This window comes from Thalassophryne amazonica, chromosome 15 (assembly GCF_902500255.1).
Source record: "Thalassophryne amazonica chromosome 15, fThaAma1.1, whole genome shotgun sequence".
Taxonomy (NCBI): domain Eukaryota; kingdom Metazoa; phylum Chordata; class Actinopteri; order Batrachoidiformes; family Batrachoididae; genus Thalassophryne; species Thalassophryne amazonica.
Window position 1 is genome coordinate 812,520 of NC_047117.1, and position 16,814 is coordinate 829,333.

At 45.5% G+C, this 16,814-nt stretch overlaps 1 protein-coding gene across 1 annotated transcript in view; it reads left to right on the top strand.

Moving 5' to 3' along the window:
• tmem178 (transmembrane protein 178) overlaps nt 1–16,814 on the top strand; it is a 47,427-nt gene that overhangs the window by 14,047 nt on the left and 16,566 nt on the right. The window contains exon 2 of the mRNA XM_034188756.1: nt 15,272–15,385. Within this exon, the coding sequence (XP_034044647.1) occupies nt 15,272–15,385 (114 nt within the window). The remainder of the gene's footprint in view (nt 1–15,271; nt 15,386–16,814) is intronic.

Genomic DNA, 16,814 nt, shown 5'->3' on the forward strand with positions numbered 1-16,814 from the left:
TCGACCGCGGTGAGCCTGCCCCCAAACAAGCAAACACACAAACAAAAACAATAACAACATAAATCAACAAACACCACATCAGTATTTAGTCTGTAATAATAAGGACCGGGACATCGACAAGCTGATCGACCGCGGTGAGCCCGCCCCCAAACATACAAACAAACAAACAAACTAAAACAATAACAACATAAATCAACAAGCACCACATCAGTATTTAGTCTGTAACAATAAGGACCGGGACATCGACAAGCTGATCGACCGCGGTGAGCCCGCCCCCAAACATACAAACAAACAAAAACAACAACATAAATCAACAAACACCACATCAGTATTTAGTCTGTAACAATAAGGACCGGGACATCGACAAGCTGATCGACCGCGGTGAGCCCGCCCCCAAACAAACAAACAAACAAACAAAAACAATAACAACATAAATCAACAAACACCACATCAGTATTTAGTCTGTAACAATAAGGACCGGGACATCGACATGCTGATCGACCGCGGTGAGCCCTCCCCCAAACAAACAAACAAACAAGAACAACAACATAAATCAACAAACACCAGATCAATATTCGGCTGCTGTCACACCACAGCACACATGCACTGAGCTTTACAACAACATTTAAATTTTTTCTTCAAAACTCTGAGCCGCTCTGAGTGTCCTAGCTAAAAACAGCTAAAGATCTGCAACGCATTAACAGCAAATACTAACGCTCTTTTCCCACCCAAATGTGCCTAAAGTCTCTTTCTGAGAACGCTGATATAATTTTCTTTCCCGTCTATCTGGTTGTGCTTTCTTCATAAATCCTGCTCAAATGGCAAACCAGCGGCGAATCCAGATGGAAAGAGGGCGTGGTGGGACGCAGCCTCCCACAACACCCCAAGATTAAAGTTCCACTTTTGAAGACATTTTTTCCTGATACTACTGTCTATAATAATAATAATAATTTTAACAACTAAAATGTTTAGAAAGAATTTAATAGTTACATTTTTAAACAATGCAGGTTATACGAGGTCTGTTAGAAAAGTATCCAACCTTTTTATTTTTTTCAAAAACCTGATGGATTTGAATCACATGTGCTTGCATGAGCCAACCTTGAACCTTTGTGCGCATGCGTGATTTTTTTCACGCCTATTGATTGCGTCAGTTGCTGGTAAGCAGCCTTTGTGTGAGGTGTGTGTCGTGCGTTCAGCGTTTTTTTTTTTTCATTCCAAGGAAATTGTTATATGGCTGGGGGGGCCTGGCTGCCTTTTTGTTTCTGTCTTTTGTTTTTCCTTCCAGGTGGCTTGCATTTGGGACTGAGTGGCTGTGTAGCTGAGTTTATCAGGACCTCACCCTGATCACCTGCGGCTGATCACCTGCGGCTCGTCAGGACTCACAGCTGTGGTGCATCTTCATGGATTGGAACATGGTGGCATTTAAGACTGGAGTACACAGTGTGTATTTGCCAGAGACTCGACCTTGTGACCAGACGGGTGAGATCGTCGTCTCGGGAGCCATCTCATCATCAGTGGATGCAGAGAACGTCCAGGTTTGATGCATGGTCTGTGAAAGAGGAGGGGGTGAGGTCTCACGCTCGTCAGCACACTTCCTGAGGTACGTTAGATTTTGTGACTAACATTTATACAGTCAGTAAATGTGGTGTCCCTCACACCTTTATTATATTGAGCTGTATGTAGTCGTTTAATCAGCTTCCACTGCTGTGGAGTTTTGTGAACTGGATGTTCCATGCCTGCAGGGTGGGAAGCTGATTAGTAATTAAGCCAGGAGGTGTTTGCTGTTTGTACATCCTTTGAGCGTTCTCTCTGTGTGTTGAGTGTGGACTCACATAATGATTCCTTCTTTCACAGACTCGGTTTGTCGCGGCCACCTGGGGGGTGTCGGCGGGGTCCTTGGGTCCGAACCAGTTCTGGCTCCGGACCGTTGGCGCTGCTGGGAGCGCACCGCAATCCACCACGCCAGACCGCGCACTTTTATATTTTTCACATCACTGTTATGTTCATTAAACTCTGTCATCCTTTGTACCGTGCTCTGCTTATTTTATACTGGGTCCTTCAAACGCTGGTCGGTTCTCCGGGCTGCGTCCGACACATAACAGAAATGGTGGAATGACTATCCATCGTGTGACTATCCAAGAAATTGTGGAAGAGGTGAGCATGTCACAACATGTCCTGTGAGGCTTAAACACAGAGGCGCTTTTGTTCCGCCATCAGCTTCGTGCTGAAGCCATCGGCATGAATTTTGCTGCAACTCTTTCGTGGCAAAATCTTCTGTCACAGTGGAATGTGCCGAAAAAGTGCTGATGTCCACCTCTTCCACAATTTCTCGGATAGTCACACGACGGTCCCACATCACCACAGCGTTCACTTTGGAAATGATCTGGTCATTTCAGCATGTTGATGGCCGCCCAGAGCGCGGCTCACTCTCCACCGTTGTGCGGACATCTTTAAACCGGTTGTACCGCTCCTTAATCTGTGTGATGCCCAGAGGATCGTCACCGAAAGCCGTCTGAATAATCCGAATGGTTTTCACCTGGCTGTCGCCCAGTTTCTGGCAAAATCTGATGCGGCGCTGCTCCAGTTGTTCCGTCTTTTTCCTTGAAATGAAAATCCGCAGAGAGCTCTACACACGTCCCACACAAAGGCTGCTTACCAGAAAATGATGCAATCGACAGGCGTGAAAAAAATCACACATGCGCACGAAGGTTCAAGGTTGGCTCATGCAAACACACGTGATTCAAATCCATCAGGTTTTTGAAAAAATAAAAATGTCGGATACTTTTCTAACAGACCTTGTAAATGGTCATTTTTTTTCCATTACAGTGCTGTCAACAGTTAAATATGAGGTCAAGAAAGACAAAATTTATTTCATTTTTTATAAAACAAGTATTTATAGATAAATAGATCGATAAACACTTTATTAATCCCAAAGGAAATTACAAAAACACACATATTAAAAGTACATATAAAAAGCAGTAATAAATAATACAGCACAATTAAAATCAAGGTAAAAGTAAAAGGAGTTTAAGGCACTGCATGGGTCATTTCCCGTGTAACAGTTTATCTTCCCCTCTGGATATCTTACCCTGGGGGGTGGGGGGAAGATATCCATGGTAGGGTAAGAGATCTTCCCCCCACCCCGATATCTTACCAAAACATGTACGCATACACTGTATTTATAATCATTAATATTTTTAGTTTTTTTCTTTGTTTCCAACTGTTATAATAAAATGATTAACTATCACTTGAATCAGATTATCTTAAAATCAATTATATGCTATAAAATTGTATCAAAATATTTCGTACCATACATATTTTTATCTGTATAGTAATAAGATTTTACATTAGTACTAGCAGAATATAGTTATATGATTACAAATAGATAAAACTTAATCATAAGTAAAATGTTCATTACAGCAAACTATTTCTGTCATACTAGGTCTTGAAAAACTAACAAATGTATCATTTCTTTATTATCATACTGTCAGTATCATAAGAAGTAAAGTGATTTTTGCATGGTGGAGAAGAATCTGTTCCAGGGACGTCACTCTTTTGAATACATTTGATCTTCACTTATTGTGAGGTCATGTAGTTTCTGTGTAGTTCAACACCAGTTAGGACTCTAAAGTTTGACTCGTTCTTCATGCTACTAAAACCTGAAACCCCTTTGCTGTATTATTTAGTGGATAAAAATGATTTGAACACATCTTTATTAATTCTTACCCGTCGAGCTGCTCATCCAGTGAAAATCACACTGTTTCAAATAATAAGATTAGTCAATTTCATGCTACATTTATATTATTCTGTTGATTCCTGTCTGACTTTTTTATATTTATATTTATGACCTAGTTTGTACAAAAGAGAGTTGAGAAAGGTGGCAGACATTATAGGCCCCTCTTTTTCATTATGTTTCTTAAACATGTTTCTTTGCATACTATTGTGTGTGTGTGTGTGTGTGTGTGTGTGTGTGTGTGTGTGTGTGTGTGTGTGTGTGTGTGTGTGTGTGTGTGTGTGTGTGTGTGTGTGTGTGTGTGTGTGTGTGTGTGTGTGTGTGTGCGTGCGTGCGTGCGTGCATGTGTGTGTGTTTGGAGTATTTTCCATCACATCACATTTCTGGTTGTCAGTCAGGTCCATATGTTTGTAGAGTATATTTGGAAGGGGGACTTAAAGATACTTCAGAATAGGAAATGTTACTACTGTAGATATTTCTCTGTAGGCTGTCAGTTGTCCAGGTGGTTTCCATAGTAGAGAAGCTTGAATCTTCGACTGGACTGGGTTGCTTGACGCGAGGACGTTTCGCTTCAAATCGCAGAAGCTTCCTCAGCTAAAATTCTTGCTCTGGTAGTCTGACTTCTGTCTTGACTCTTGTAGAGAAGAATAATCAAGAAGCCACAAAAACTGGAGTTTTAAACCTAACCAGACCCCTCCTACCGAGAGGCAGATTGCTATAGGCTGGTGACTAAACAATAGCTCCAATTAGCACCTATTGTGCTCTAGTTAGCACCCTGTTAATGACAGGGCAGCTGTCCCTCCTAATGATGGACGCCTCTCCTGATGGCTCCCTTGACGACTCTCCTGATGACTGGAATGACTCATTACCATGAACAAAAGACTGAAACTGCTTTGACCTGAGTACCTCATTGTAAACAGGGGACAAAGTGTGTCTCAGACCCCCTCCCCGGTTAAGGCTGGGTTTCAACTGTTTCACATAGAATGCATCCTTGACCCCTCTCTCAAACCATTTCTTCTCTCTGGCTAAGATTTTAACTTCCTTGTCCTCAAACGTGTGGTTAGTGTCTTTATGGTGGAGATGAACTGCAGACTGAGGTCCACTGGCGCACTCTCTGCGGTGCTGGTATAGCCTTTTGTGTAACGGCTGCTTAGTCTCACCTATGTAGTGTTTGTTACAGTTTTCCTGACATCTGATAGAATACACTACATTGCTCTGTTTGTAACTAGGGATCCTGTCCTTAGGGTGAACTAATTTCTGTCTCAAGGTGTTAACCAGTTTAAAGTAAACTGGGATTTTGTGCTGTCTGAAGATCCTCTGTAGTTTTTCCCCTACTCCTGCTAAATAAGGGAGAGACACTCCTCTTCTTCTTGTCTCCTGTCTATCTGGTCTCTTTGTTCTCTGGGACTTCTGCACTTTGTCCAGGGACCATCGTGGGTACCCACATACTGTGAGGGCTTTCCGGACCAGTTGTTGTTCTTTAGCCCTTCCCTCTGCAGTTGTGGACACCTGTAGGGCTCTGTGTTGAAGAGTCCTGATCACCCCGAGCTTGTGTTCAAGGGGGTGGTTTGAGCCAAAGAACAGATATTGGTCAGTGTGAGTAAAAAGTAAGGAGTGGCAAATCAGGACGTTTCACAACCTATTAGTGCAGAAAAGGCGTACTTTCAGTGGGAGTAGTTTTAAAGATACACCCAGACAAATTAGTGACAACAGGGAAAATTAGGTAAAGATTCTCTCCGACAGGGTTCTTACACAGACAGAAAAGGATGTGCTCGCTAAAGGACTAAATTTCTCACTGACCCCTAAACATATACCGACAGTAGATTACATCACTGCAGTAGAGTCAGCCATTAAACATAACAGTTTGTCAGAGTCAGAAGCTGGGGTCCTCCGACTAAGAGTCACAGCAGTGCTGAACAGACAGCCTCCTCCGTCCAACATCACAGCAGAAGAACAAAAAGCTTTGGCAGCACTGCAGAAGGACCAAAGCATCCTTATCCTGCCAGCGGATAAAGGCAGATGCAGAGTGGTCCTGAACACATCAGACTATGAGGCCAAGATCAACAACTTGCTCAGTGACTCCGAGGCCAAGATCAACAACTTGCTCAGTGACTCCAACACATACGAACGTCTGAAGAGAGACCCCACGAGCGGGAGGAGCAGCGGCTCGACTCCGAGCTCCTCCCGAGTGACCGAGCTCCTCACCCTATCTCTAAGGGAGTGCCCAGCCACCCTGCGGAGGAAACTCATCTCGGCCGCTTGTACTCGCGATCTTGTTCTTTCTGTCATGAGCCAAATCTCATGACCATAGGTGAGGATCGGAACGTAGCTCGATCGGTAAATCGAGAGCTTTGCCCCCCTACTCAGCTCTCTCTTCACCACGACGGTCCGATACAGCGACCGCATCACGGCAGATGCTGCACCGATCCGTCTATCGATCTCACGCTCCATCCGTCCCTCACTCATGAACAAGACCCCGAGATACTTAAACTCCTCCACTTGGCAAGGACACTCCACCGACCTGAAGAGGGCAAAGCACCTTTTTCCGGTTGAGAACCATGGCCTCGGATTTGGAGGTGCTGATTTTCATCCCGGACGCTTCACACTCAGGTGCAAACCGCCCCAGTGCACGCTGAAGGTCCTGATCTGACAAAGCCAACAGGACCACATCGTCCGCAAACAGCAGAGACGAGATTCTGTGGTTCCCAAACCAGACCCCCTCTACACCCTGGCTGCACCTAGAAATTCTGCCCATAAAAATAATGAACAGAACCGGTGACAAAGGGCAGCCCTGGCGGAGGCCAATGTGCACTGGAAACAGGTTTGACTTACTACCGGCAATGCGAACCAAACTCCTGCTGCGTTCGTACAGAGACCGGATAGCGCTTAGCAAAGGACCCCGGACCCCGTACTCCCGGATCACTCCCCACAGGGTGCCCCGAGGGACACGGTCGAACGCCTTCTCCAGATCCACAAAACACATGTGGACTGGTTGGGCAAACTCCCATGAACCCTCGAGCACCCGATGGAGCGTGTAGAGCTGGTCCAGTGTGCCGCGACCAGGACGGAAACCACACTGCTCCTCCTGAATCCGAGGTTCGACCATCGGTCGAATTCTCCTCTCCAGTACTCTAGAATAGACCTTACCGGGGAGGCTGAGGAGTGTGATCCCCCTATAGTTGGAACACACCTTCTGGTCCCCCTTCTTAAACAGAGGGACCACCACCCCGGTCTGCTAATCCAGAGGCACTGTCCCCGATCGCCACGCAATGTTGCAGAGGCGTGTCAGCCAAGACAGCCCCACAACATCCAGAGACTTAAGGTAATCAGGACGGATTTCATCCACCCCAGGAGCCTTGCCACCGAGGAGCTTTCTAACCACCTCGGTGACTTCGGCCTGGGTAATGGATGAGTCTGCCTCTGAGTCCCCAGTCTCTGCTTCCTCTTCGGAAGACGTGACGATGGGATTGGGGAGATCCTCGAAGTACTCCTTCCACTGGACAAATAGGTGCACTACTGCTGCTCCTTCCTCCTTTGAAGTACTCCTTCGAAGGAGGAAGGAGCAGCAGTAACACACAAATAAATTATTTAAAAAAAATTACATTGTGATTTCCGGATTTTTTTTTTTTTTTTTTTTTTAGATTATGTCTCTCACAGGGGACATGCACCTAAGATGAAAATTTCAGACCCCTTTCTAAGTGGGAGAACTTGCAAAACCGCAGGGTGTTCAAATACTTATTTTCCTCACGGTAAATTAGATCTCTGCAATGCTTACCATCTTGTTCGGATCAGAGAAGGAGATAAGTGGAAAACAGCGTTCAATACACCCTCTAGACATTATGAATATTTAGTGATGCCATTTGGTCTCACCAAGCTGTGTTTCAAAAATTTGGTTAACGATGTACTGTGCAACTATTTGAATAAGTTTGTTTTTGTCTATTTGGATGATATCTTGATTTTCTCACCTGATCTGGAGTCTCACATCAAACATGTCCGCAACGTACGTCAGACGCTGCTAAGCCACAGCCTGTTTGTTAAAGCTGAAAAATGTGACTTTCTGTTATGTGTCGGACGCAGCTTGGAGAACCGACCAGCGTTTGAAGGACCCAGTATGAAATAAGCAGAGCACGGTACAAAGGCTAACTGAATTTAATACATAACAGTGATACAAAAAATAACAAAAGAAAGTGCGGTCTGGCGTGGTGCGCTCCCAGCAGCGCTAACGGTCCGGAGCCAGAAGCTGTTCGGACCCAAGGACCCCGCCGACACCCCCCAGGTGGCCGCAACAAACCGAGTCTGTGAAAGAAGGAACCATTATGTGAGTCCACACTCTACACACAGAGAGAACACTTAAAGGTGTACAAACAGCAAACACTTCCTGGCTTGATTACTAATCAGCTTCCCAACCTGCAGGCATGGAACATCCAGTTCACAAAACTCCACTGCAGTGGAAGCCGATACATGACTAACATACAGCTCAATATAATAAGGTGTGAGGGACACCACATTTACTGACTGTATAAATGTTAGTCACAAAATCTAACGTACCTCAGGAAGTGTGCTGACGAGCGTGAGACCTCACCCCCTCCTCTTTCACAGACCGTGCATCAAACCCTGGATGTTCTCTGCATCCACTGATGATGAGATGGCTCCCGAGACGACGATCTCACCCGTCTGGTCACAAGGTCGAGTCTCTGGCAAATACACACTGTATACTCCAGTCTTAAATGCCACCATGTTCCAATCCATATAGATGCACCTCAGCTGTGAGTCCTGACGAGCCGCAGGTGATCAGGGTGAGGTCCTGATAACCTCAGCAACACAGCCACTCAGTCCCAAATGCAAGCCACCTGGAAGGAAAAACAAAAGACAGAAACAAAAAGGCAGCCAGGCCCCCCAGCCATACAACAGTACCCCACCCTCACGGGAAGCCTCCCGGCGACCACACAAACCTGACCCAGGAGAAACACCCCCCTCCAGGGACCATGGCTGGAAACCGCATCTGCATTCGTCTTTCAACAGAATGGTTGATGTCCTCTCCTATGGCTGCATCCTTGCCTTTGTTTCAGTCAGTCACTTAGCACAGGTGTGGCCAGGAGTTCTTAAACCTGTGCGGTCAGCCTTTATCCAACCATGTGCGGTCATTAGTCATAAAACAAAAAAGACAAACACAAACAACCAAACCCCCCCCCCCCCCCCCCCCTCCCCAGGGGACCGTCCTATCAAACCCCGGGATGAGGAGAAAAGAAAAACCCCAAACTTAAGCTTACAAATAAAAGTGCTAAAACACCCCCCCCCCCCCCAAACGACATGTAGGGACCAACACCCCCCAGAGGACTTCCCGCCAGCTCCAGGAGTAATAACCACAGCCGAGGTCCCTCTGGGATCCAACGTCACCCACGGGGACTCCCAGCGCCTCCCAGAGGACCACTCGTCAACCCCAGGAGACGCCTCCCCTCACGACCAACGGACCCAGCCCCGGCCGTCTATGGCTAGATGGACCCACAGCCCTTTCCCCCCCAGAGGACACCACAGTCAAACCCTGAGGGCGGAAACTGGGGGGAAAACACCCCCCCCCCCCAGGTGCAGAGGTTACCTGGGAAACGCCCAGCATAACCACACTGCACCACTCCAGCAACGCCGACACTACGGCTCACACGGCTGGAGCCAGAGGAGAAGAGAGGGAACAAAAAGAAAATACCCCAAACCCCCCCTCCCCTCCCGGGTGCAGAGGTTACCTGGGAAACGCCCAGCACAACCTAACTGCACCACTCCAGCAACGCCGACACTACGGCTCACACGGCTGGAGTCAGAGGAGAAGAGAGGGCATAACAAAAAACAAAACAAAAAAAAGAAAGAAAAAACAACAACCCAAATACCCCCCCCCCCGTGACCCCCCAGGGGACCGTCCCATCAAACCCTGGGAGGTGAAACTGAAAAAAAAAAATAAAAAGAAAGACTAACAGACTGACATAAGGTTGCTCGGGTCCTTTTTTTTTTTTTTTTTTTTTTGGCAGAACTGCAGGGTCACGACCCCAGACACTAAATAGTGAAAAACAAAAAATAAAATCCCACACAAAAACCAACTCAAAAAACACCCACACAAAATGAACTAACACAAAACAAACAAGTGATTTATACCGTCAAGCTCCAACAAATGGAACACACCTGTTCCAACTTAAGAGCTTGACGGTAATGTGACTCAGTCACCAAAAGAGGGAGCCAAAGTGCTAAAAATGAAAAACCCCCTTTGGTAACTGAGAAAACAAACTCATGCTGCCTTTCTGTGAGCAGCACACAACCAAAAATGTGATTCAACTAAATAACACCGGAGCTGACACAACAGACGCAGTAGCTATCATTACCCGGGGAAACGGGGCTACGACTGTAACACAGGAAGCACCGCGACCCGTGCCACAGAGCTCCGCCGTGCGTGTTCACCCATTACAGACTCACTCCTGCAGCTCCCGTTCAAACCTCTTATTCGGTCGAAGTGCGACGCGAAGCCGTCGCCAGTCACACTCCACCACGACCCACGGATAAGGCACACACAGGAACACGGCTGCAAGAGAGCACGAATCATTATTCAGTAATGGGTTCTCAAACACGCACCATCCGGGCGGAGAGCACCCGCAACTGATCCGGATAACTTCTGAACGTCTGCTGCCGCCTTCCCGGCGCTTTACCGTCTCTGCTACTGCTGGGTCCATGATGTTAGGCCAGAGACTACTGTTATGTGTCGGACGCAGCTCGGAGAACCGACCAGCGTTTGAAGGACCCAGTATGAAATAAGCAGAGCACGGTACAAAGGCTAACTGAATTTAATACATAACAGTGATACAAAAAATAACAAAAGAAAGTGCGGTCTGGCGTGGTGCGCTCCCAGCAGCGCTAACGGTCCGGAGCCAGAAGCTGTTCGGACCCAAGGACCCCGCCGACACCCCCCAGGTGGCCGCAACAAACCGAGTCTGTGAAAGAAGGAACCATTATGTGAGTCCACACTCTACACACAGAGAGAACACTTAAAGGTGTACAAACAGCAAACACTTCCTGGCTTGATTACTAATCAGCTTCCCAACCTGCAGGCATGGAACATCCAGTTCACAAAACTCCACTGCAGTGGAAGCCGATACATGACTAACATACAGCTCAATATAATAAGGTGTGAGGGACACCACATTTACTGACTGTATAAATGTTAGTCACAAAATCTAACGTACCTCAGGAAGTGTGCTGACGAGCGTGAGACCTCACCCCCTCCTCTTTCACAGACCGTGCATCAAACCCTGGACGTTCTCTGCATCCACTGATGATGAGATGGCTCCCGAGACGACGATCTCACCCGTCTGGTCACAAGGTCGAGTCTCTGGCAAATACACACTGTATACTCCAGTCTTAAATGCCACCATGTTCCAATCCATATAGATGCACCTCAGCTGTGAGTCCTGACGAGCCGCAGGTGATCAGGGTGAGGTCCTGATAACCTCAGCAACACAGCCACTCAGTCCCAAATGCAAGCCACCTGGAAGGAAAAACAAAAGACAGAAACAAAAAGGCAGCCAGGCCCCCCAGCCATACAACAACTTTCATCAACCTTCCGTTTCTTTCTTGGGGTTTGTGATTGCAGAAGGGGAAATTAAAATGGATCCTGCCAAGGTGGCTGCAGTACGTGATTGGCCTGTCCCATCTTCCCGTAAGGAGGTCCAAAAATTCCTGGGCTTTGCCAATTTTTACCGCACATTCATTTGAAATTTCAATTCCGTTGCAGCTCCACTTCATGACGCCACATCATCCACCCGGTCGTTTGCCTGGACGCCAGAGTGCGATGAAGCTTTCAGGGTCTTAAAGAATTGCTTTACTGCAGCCCCCGTGCTGCTACTCCCTGACCCCACCCGACAGTTTGTGGTTCAGGTAGACGCTTCCTACATTGGGGTGGCTGCGGTACTGTCACAACGAAGTGCCAAAGACAATAGGCTGCATCCGTGCACCTATTTGTCCAAGAAATTGATACCCGCTGAGCGTAATTACAGCATCGGGAACCACGAGCTGTTGGTGGTAAAAGTGGCCTTGGACGAGTGGCACCACTGGCTGGAGGGGGCACAAACACCTCTTCTGGTTTATACCGACCACAAAAGGAGGTGGGTAGCGGTGGGGGTACTGTCAGTTTGAGTTTTGTTAGTTTTTTGGGGGATTTTTCTGCTTGGGTCTGTCTCTCTGTTTCTCTTGTCTCTCTCGTCTTTCTCTTGGTTCTTGGTGATGGGTGTTTCTCTCTCTCTCTGGCCACGCCCTGCTTCTGATGCTTTCCGTGTGCACCTGTTTCTGATTCGCTGATTACCACCTGGGGTTTTATAAGCTCAGTGGGTGGTTTTGTCCTTCGCCAGTTTGTCGTGCCTTATGCCCTCATTCCAGCTCTGTACCTGTGTTCTTGTTCCTGCCTGCCTCATAGTGTGTACCTGACCTCCTGCTTGTTGCTTTGACAATGCCATTTACCCTGATGATTTCTGTACTGCTGCTTTTGTTGGACTGCCTACTTGTGTACCAACCATTGCTATCCTCTTCAGAAAAGTTTACTAAAAACCAGAGCTGTCCACTGGAGCCGTGCATTTGTGTCCCACCATTCCTGAGCATCCCGCCTGTCAGAATCATAGATTAACGTCGGGTAACGTTGTATTGTGAGTGTGTGGCTTCCAGTTACGTTGAGTACCATCGTGTTGCCTTGACTTGTGCTGAACCCACTTAATTTCTGCGTCAAGCACAGGACGCAGAAAAAGTTAGGGTTAGGGTTTCCGGATTTTTTTTTTTTTTTTTTTTAGATTATCACTGATGAACTCTTCCCATCTGCTCAAAGTGATGTTCATCAGTGAAATCACCTGCTGGAGTTGGTGGTTACAAAGAAAACCTGCACCCTCTTGGCCCTTTCTGGAATCAGTTTCAAATCAAATCAATTTTATTTATATAGCGCCAAATCACAACAAACAGTTGCCCCAAGGAGCTTTATATTGTAAGGCAATGCCATACAATAATTACGGAAAAACCCCAACGGTCAAAACGACTCCCTGTGAGCAAGCACTTGGCAACAGTGGGAAGGAAAAACTCCCTTTTAACAGGAAGAAACCTCCAGCAGAACCAGGCTCAGGGAGGGGCAGTCTTCTGCTGGGACTGGTTGGGGCTGAGGGAGAGAACCAGGAAAAAGACATGCTGTGGAGGGGAGCAGAGATCAATCACTAATGATTAAATGCAGAGTGGTGCATACAGAGCAAAAAGAGAAAGAAACACTCAGTGCATCATGGGAACTCCCCAGCAGTCTAAGTCTATAGCAGCATAACTAAGGGATGGTTCAGGGTCACCTGATCCAGCCCTAACTATAAGCTTCTTCAAAAAGGAAAGTTTTAAGCCTAATCTTAAAAGTAGAGAGGGTGTCTGTCTCCCTGATCCGAATTGGGAGCTGGTTCCACAGGAGAGGAGCCTGAAAGCTGAAGGCTCTGCCTCCCATTCTACTCTTACAAACCCTAGGAACTACAAGTAAGCCTGCAGTCTGAGAGCAAAGCGCTCTATTGGGGTGATATGGTACTATGAGGTCCCTAAGATAAGATGGGACCTGATTATTCAAAACCTTATAAGTAAGAAGAAGAATTTTAAATTCTATTCTAGAATTAACAGGAAGCCAATGAAGAGAGGCCAATATGGGTGAGATATGCTCTCTCCTTCTAGTCCCCGTCAGTACTCTAGCTGCAGCATTTTGAATTTAGGACAACCTGATAATAATGAATTACAATAGGCCAGCCTAGAGGAAATAAATGCATGAATTAGTTTTTCAGCATCACTCTGAGACAAGACCTTTCTAATTTTAGAGATATTGCGCAAATGCAAAAAAGCAGTCCTACATATTTGTTTAATATGCGCATTGAATGACATATCCTGGTCAAAAATGACTCCAAGATTTCTCACAGTATTACTAGAGGTCAGGGTAATGCCATCCAGAGTAAGGATCTGGTTAGACACCATGTTTCTAAGATTTGTGGGGCCAAGTACAATAACTTCAGTTTTATCTGAGTTTAAAAGCAGGAAATTAGAGGTCATCCATGTCTTTATGTCTGTAAGACAATCCTGCAGTTTAGCTAGTTGGTGTGTGTCCTCTGGCTTCATGGATAGATAAAGCTGGGTATCATCTGCGTAACAATGAAAATTTAAGCAATGCTGTCTAATAATACTGCCTAAGGGAAGCATGTATAAAGTGAATAAAATTGGTCCTAGCACAGAACCTTGTGGAACTCCATAATGGTGTCATAGTTGGCATAGGTGGCATAGTGTCATAGTTTGACACCTATACTCTCGAGGGTCTCCCAGCTCAGCAGCACAGGACCTCAGGAGCTGTGGACAGATCCGGTCTGGACCTGCAGCTTTCCGAGGATGGAGACGTTGCAGCTCCTTAATCACCTGGTCTGCCATGATAGAGGGAGGAGTCGAGACGGGTGTGGCAGTCACTTGTGAGGGCAAGAGAGAGGCACATGGAGGAGAAGCAGGACAAAGGTGGTCAGAGGAGCCAGATAGAGACTGTGGGAGCAAGCAGGTTGGTCAGGGAGGAACTGAACCGGTTAAAAAAAAAAGAGTTCAGCAGCAGAGCAGACTGTCACGAGCACCACTAGCTTAGCTTATGACTAGCTAAAAGTGTATGCTTCTTGTTTTGGCCGAACAACTTTCCACAGTTTCTGGGGATTCTGTGTTAGTATGCGCCTGCGGCCAACGTGCTTGATGAATTCCTGTGCAAAAGTAGTTCCCAGATAATTCTAAATTAATTTTTAAATTTACCAGTAATAAAATTATGAAGATAACTGAATTTTTAAGAGTGGCTGTAATATATATTTACGAAATGTATATATATATATATATATATATATATATATAAATAAATAATTAATTTATATAGCGCCAATTCATGATGAAATCATCTCAAGGCACTTCACACAACATAAAAAAACCTGAATTAAAAATTTAAAACACAATAAAAAAACGACCATAAAAGAATACAAGAATAAATCACATCATAACACTAATGATAAAACAGGGAAAACAAATGAGTCTTTAAACGTGACTTAAAAGTCTCCACAGTATCCAACTGCCGAATGTGTGCCGGGAGATCGTTCCACAGAGCTGGGGAACGGTAGGATATATATATATATATGCATACATCAGAAATTGTATTTTTTTTTTTTTTAAATAGAGGATTGCTTCCTTTGGTATCTCAGACCTCTGAGTGGATTTCCAGTGTGGCTGGCAGCTGGAGGTCAAAGGTAACAAGCCTTTAAAACATGAATCACAAAGTTGTTCATAAAAAATTATATAAATATAAATATTATATACATCAATTTTGCCATCATAGATGATCCAATGGACTGTAGGAGCATTGAGGAGTGATTTTTGGATTTGCAGCTGTTTGAGTTGGGGTGAACATTGCTGCGACAGCCTCTAGTTCAGCTTGGGTGATCACAGATGCCTTTTTGTCAAAGTCATATCAACTCTGACCTTTTGTCTCCTCAGGGATTGCAGATCGCTGCACAGCTGTCAAGTATCATTTCTCACAACCAATCAGACTGAGGAACATCCCTTTGAACTTGACCCGGACCATCCAGCAGGACGAATGGCATCTGCTGCGTGAGTACAGATGGGTTCCTCATCGACTGAAGTAATCTGTGGTTTCTCATTTTAACACATTCCCAGTCCCCCCTCTGCTGGAGTATTCCCTGGTTGAGTTCTCCTCTGACGGAGTATACCCTGGTTTAGTTCCCCTCTGATGGAGTATTAACTGGTTTAGTTCCCCTCTGAGGGAGTATACCCTGGTTTAATTCCCCTCTGATGGAGTATTAACTGGTTTAGTTCCCCTCTGAGGGAGTATACCCTGGTTTAATTCCCCTCTGATGGAGTATTAACTGGTTTAGTTCCCCTCTGAGGGAGTATACCATGGTTTAATTCCCCTCTGATGGAGTATTAACTGGTTTAGTTCCCCTCTGAGGGAGTATACCCTGGTTTAATTCCCCTCTGATGGAGTATTAACTGGTTTAGTTCCCCTCTGATGGAGTATTAACTGGTTTAGTTCCCCTCTGAGGGAGTATACCCTGGTTTAATTCCCCTCTGATGGAGTATTAACTGGTTTAGTTCCCCTCTGATGGAGTATTAGTTGATTTAGTTCTTTGATGGAGTATTAACTGGTTTCCTTCTCTGATGGAGTATTAGCAGGCTTAATTCCCTGCTGATGGAGTATTCCTTGGTCGAGTTCCCCTCTGATGGAGTATTAACTGGTTTAGTTCTCTGATGGAGCATTCCCTGGTTTAGTTCCCCTCTGATGGAGTATTAACTGGTTAAGTTCTCTGATGGAGTATTCTCTAGTTTAGTTCCTCTGTGATGGAGTATTAACTGTTTAGTTCTCTGATGGAGTATTCCCTGCTTTAGTTCTTTGATGGCATATTAACTGGTTTACTTCCCCTCTGATGGAGTATTAACTGGTTTTGTTCTCTAATGGAGTATTAACAGTTTTAGTTCTGGAGTATTAACTGGTTTTGTTCTCTGATGGAGTATTAACGGGTTCAATTGTCCGATGGAGTATTAACTGGTTTAGTTCTGGAGTATTAACTTGTTTCATTCTCTGATGGAGTAGTAACTGGTTTAATTCTCTGATGGAGTATTAACTGGCTTAATTCTTTGATGGAGTATTAACTGGTTTAGTTCTCTGATGGAGTATTCCCTAGTTTAGTTCAGTTCTGATGAAATATTCCCTAGTTTAGTTCTCTGATAAAGTATTAGCTGGTTTCGTTCTCTGATGGAGTATTCCCTGATTTAATTCCCATCTGATGGCATATTAACTGGTTTAGTTCCCCTCTGATGGAGTATTAACTAGCTTAGTTCTTTGATGGAGTATTAACTGATTTCATTCTCTGATGGAGTATTCCCTGGTTTAGTTCCCCTCTGATGGAGTATCAACTGGTTTAGTTCTTTGATGGAGTATTAACTGGTTTAATTCTCCACTGACAGAGTATTCCCTGGTTGAGTTCCCCTCTGATGAAGTATTAACTGGTTTAGTCCTCTG